The sequence below is a fragment of the Cebus imitator genome, unplaced genomic scaffold (assembly GCF_001604975.1).
Source record: "Cebus imitator isolate Cc_AM_T3 unplaced genomic scaffold, Cebus_imitator-1.0 Scaffold115, whole genome shotgun sequence".
NCBI classification, from domain to species: domain Eukaryota; kingdom Metazoa; phylum Chordata; class Mammalia; order Primates; family Cebidae; genus Cebus; species Cebus imitator.
In genome coordinates, this window is record NW_016107430.1 from 4,128,701 (window position 1) to 4,132,317 (window position 3,617).

At 44.5% G+C, this 3,617-nt stretch overlaps 1 protein-coding gene across 1 annotated transcript in view; it reads left to right on the forward strand.

The window, feature by feature from the left end:
• Positions 1 to 202: 202 nt before the first annotated feature.
• SCPEP1 (serine carboxypeptidase 1) overlaps positions 203 to 3,617 on the forward strand; it is a 33,048-nt gene continuing 29,633 nt past the window's right edge. The window contains exons 1-2 of the mRNA XM_017538829.2: positions 203 to 342; positions 3,058 to 3,206. Of these exons, the coding sequence (XP_017394318.1) occupies positions 267 to 342; positions 3,058 to 3,206 (225 nt within the window). The 5' untranslated portion in view covers positions 203 to 266. The remainder of the gene's footprint in view (positions 343 to 3,057; positions 3,207 to 3,617) is intronic.

A 3,617-nucleotide genomic window follows, 5' to 3' on the forward strand; every position in this document is an offset into this window, starting at 1 on the left:
CTAAATCCAACATCTGCATCACATGTCTCCCGAAATCCTCTCCCTAAAATGACAAGCTGGCCAGGCGGACAGAAAGGCCCCAGCGCATTTGCAAGGATCCTGCGGGGCCCGCCACGCAGAGAGCGTGCGGGTCTCAGGGAGCTGCCGGGTCCGCCAGGCCCCGCCCCCACCCACCCGGCCCCGCCCCGGCCCCGCTCCGTCCGCCGCCGTCACGTGACCGGGCGCTGGGTCCAGCCTGTTGCTGATGCTGCCGGGCGGTACTCGTCATGGAGCTGGCGCTGCGGAGCTCTCCCGTCCCGCGGTGGCTGTTGCTGCTGCCGCTGCTGCTGAGCCTGAGCGCAGGTAGGTTCGAGCAAGAGGCGCGCCGACTGCCGTACCTCTTTTTACTCCAGGCGTGAGAGTTTGTTAGCGGGTTTGTGCTTTTAAAACAACATCTGTTTTCCCGGTTCTTACCTTGTGTAATTACATTGCTTTTGAATCTCTTTTCTGTTTCTCTAAAAAAGTCAAAGTGCTTTTTCTACCCTTTTCTGGCTCTGGGTGGTCTGAGTGCCTGCGTTCTCTGCTACGCCTAGATAGAAGCAGTGTGCAGAAATGTGATTTGGAGAAACTGCTGGTCAATGAGGTTTCCCCGATTCAAAGGCCTCCTCCCTTTTCCTGCCGCAATTGGCTGCTAAATGAAGTTAAAAGGTCATTTTATTTTGAGCTGAAATCTACGGTTAGAAGTACCCTTAAATCCTACCACGAATGGGACATTTCATTGAGATAAGGCCCTTTCTTCTCCTCTTGATCAAAACAAACAAGATAACATCCTCCTCCACCTATCTCTTTTTGGCAGAAAAACAGATTTGTGTTTAACAGGATGACTTGCAAATTGATTTTCATTCGTTCAGCAAAACCTCTCCTGGTCTGAAGCAAGAACTGAGAATTGGAATTTGCCTTGTGACCTTAGGCAAGTTGTTGAACAGTTTTGTTTTCCCGTTTGTAAAATGGGGATCATCTGGTCCTTTGTCGAGCGTCTGGGAGATGTTGTAAAGTAAGTTGCTCTGCCACTTTTACCAACAGTCACTGCCAGGGAAGGGTGAAGTGCCTGAGCTGAGGTCAAAAGGGACCTGCACCTTATCTGTTATTCTCTTTTTTTTCTCTCTCTCTTATCTGTTATTCTCAAGGGAGCCCAGCCTTATCTGTTATTGTCAAGGAGGATGTAATAGTGTGTGACTTGTACACAGAACCTTATAGCTAAGTCTGTAATGTTTTAGCCATCTGTTTTGCTTCTCAGGAGATACTTAATGGTTTTCTTAATCTCCATTCTTGTCTTGTTTTGAGTCAGGGTCTCGCTATGTTGCCCAGGCTGGTCTGGAACTTCCTGACTCAAGTGATCTTCCTACCTCAGCATCCCAAGTAGCTGGGACTGCAGACACAGGCCACCACCCTGGCTCTTTCTTATTTAAAGATGTCTTCCCTACTCCTGTCTCTTGGCTGTTGGGACCAGTGTTCCCAGAGCCACTGGTTTTACGATATAAAAATGAGTGGGGCTTGAAATTTGAGAAGGGAGGAAGTAGAAGGCAGAAAACTCCAGTCACTGAGGGCATCCCTCCCATCATCTTTTAACATCAGCCCTTCTACATTTTTTTTCTACATTTTTTTTCTCCTGCCTCCAGAGGAAAAAAAAAGATGCTCTAACTTGGAAATTGTTACTTTAACAAAAAGTGACAAGGAAAATGGATTTAGCCTACTCTTTTCTAATACATATTTTGTAGATGCTAGAAACATTAAAGAAAATTGGAGTTGGGGGATTATAGGATACTTATATTAGAACACACATACACACGCATATATCCTTCAATTTAAAACATTTATCTACCTCAGTTAGGAATATTGCCCTTTTTCATATTTGTTGTAGCTCTCTCATTGCTGTTTGCCTTTTTATTTTTGATGTACAGAATTTTTGTTGTATAGTAATTTAACAGGTTTCTGTTCTCACCGCCATCGAAATTTCTTTTTTACAGTCTCTGGGGTTTGCTTAGATTCTTTCCTCATCCAGACATCAGAAAAATATTCAACTATATTTTTGTATTATTTTTAATGTTTAAATTTTAAAATGTAAATACTTGCTCCACATGGAACTTATTTTGTTTATAGTGTTGATAGGACCTAAATTTCTCTTTTTTTCTCCCAAAAAGGTGATACATTGAATAGCCTCAGCCCCACTAATTTGTGATGTTTCTTTACTGATATTTTTTGTTTGTTTGTTTTTTTGAGACATTGCCACCTAGACTGGAGTGCAGTGGTGTGATCACAGCTCACTGCAGCCTCAACCTACCAGACTCAAGTGATTCTCCTACCTCAGTCTCCTGAGTAGCTGGGACCACAGGCATATGCCATGACACCCAGCTAATTTTTGTATTTTTTTGTAGACTTGGGGTTTTGCTATGTTGCTTAGATTGGTTTTGAACTCCTGTGCAGAAGCTGTCAGCCTGTCTTGGCCTCCCAAAGTGTTGGGATTACAGGAGTGAGCCACCAAGCCTGGCCTCTTATTCATGTATTAAATACGATATAAAAACCAGTATATTGCATTTTGGGATTTTTACTTTTTTCCTCAAAATATGAATATCTCTCTTGTTTTTACAGAATTATAGAAGTGTTTCATGGTTATTGTTAAAAATCCAAACATTACAGAAAGGTGTAGATGAAAGCCCGTGACCTCCTATCCCACTGTTAAATTAGTTTGTTTTTGGGCCAGGCATGGTGGCTCACGCCTGTAATCCAAGCACTTTGGAGGCCAAGGCGGGCAGATCACCTGAGGTTGGGAGTTCAAGACCAGCCTGACCAACATGGTGAAACCCTGTCTTAAAAAATAATAATAAATAAATAAATAAATTAGTTTGTTTTTTTCATAGCCGAGGTTTTTTTCCTTATTCTTGCAATGTATTGGGGTGGATAAATTACCAAACTATAAAACAAACCATCTCTAGCACAGCATGGCTGTCTCTACCAGGCTTGGAATTTACCTGTACATTAGGCACTCTTTTGGAAAGTGAAATTGAGCTTCTGTTTCAGGAGCTGTCATTGACAGGCCCATAGAAGAGGGCAAGGAAGTGTGGGATTATGTGACTGTCCGCAAGGATGCCTACATGTTCTGGTGGCTCTATTATGCCAGCAACCCCTGCAAGAACTTCTCAGAACTGCCCCTGGTCATGTGGCTTCAGGTAAAGTAGCTTCCCAGCCTGGCCTGAGGTTGAGGCCAAGTCTCCCCTATGTGGCTCTTTGCTTGCTTTTTGGGCTCATGTCTCAGCAGTGAAGGGCAGATTTGGTCCAGCAGTGTGGCCTGGGGGTTCGGGGTGCTTCTGAGGCAGGCTGAGGTGATGGTATAGCCAAGAAGGCTAAATCAGAGGGCGAGGGGGTTCTATCCTTTTTCCAGAGCCTCTTTATATTTCCAGATGATTGCAGGAAGGCTTACTGAAAACTCTTTGTGACACATTTGATTGTATAGTGATAGAAAGTGTTGTGAGGCCGGGCACAGTGGCTCACACCTGTAATCCCAGCACTTTGGGAGGCCGAGGCAGGTGGATCACATGAGGCCAGGAGTTCGAGACCAGCCTGGCCAACATGGCGAAACC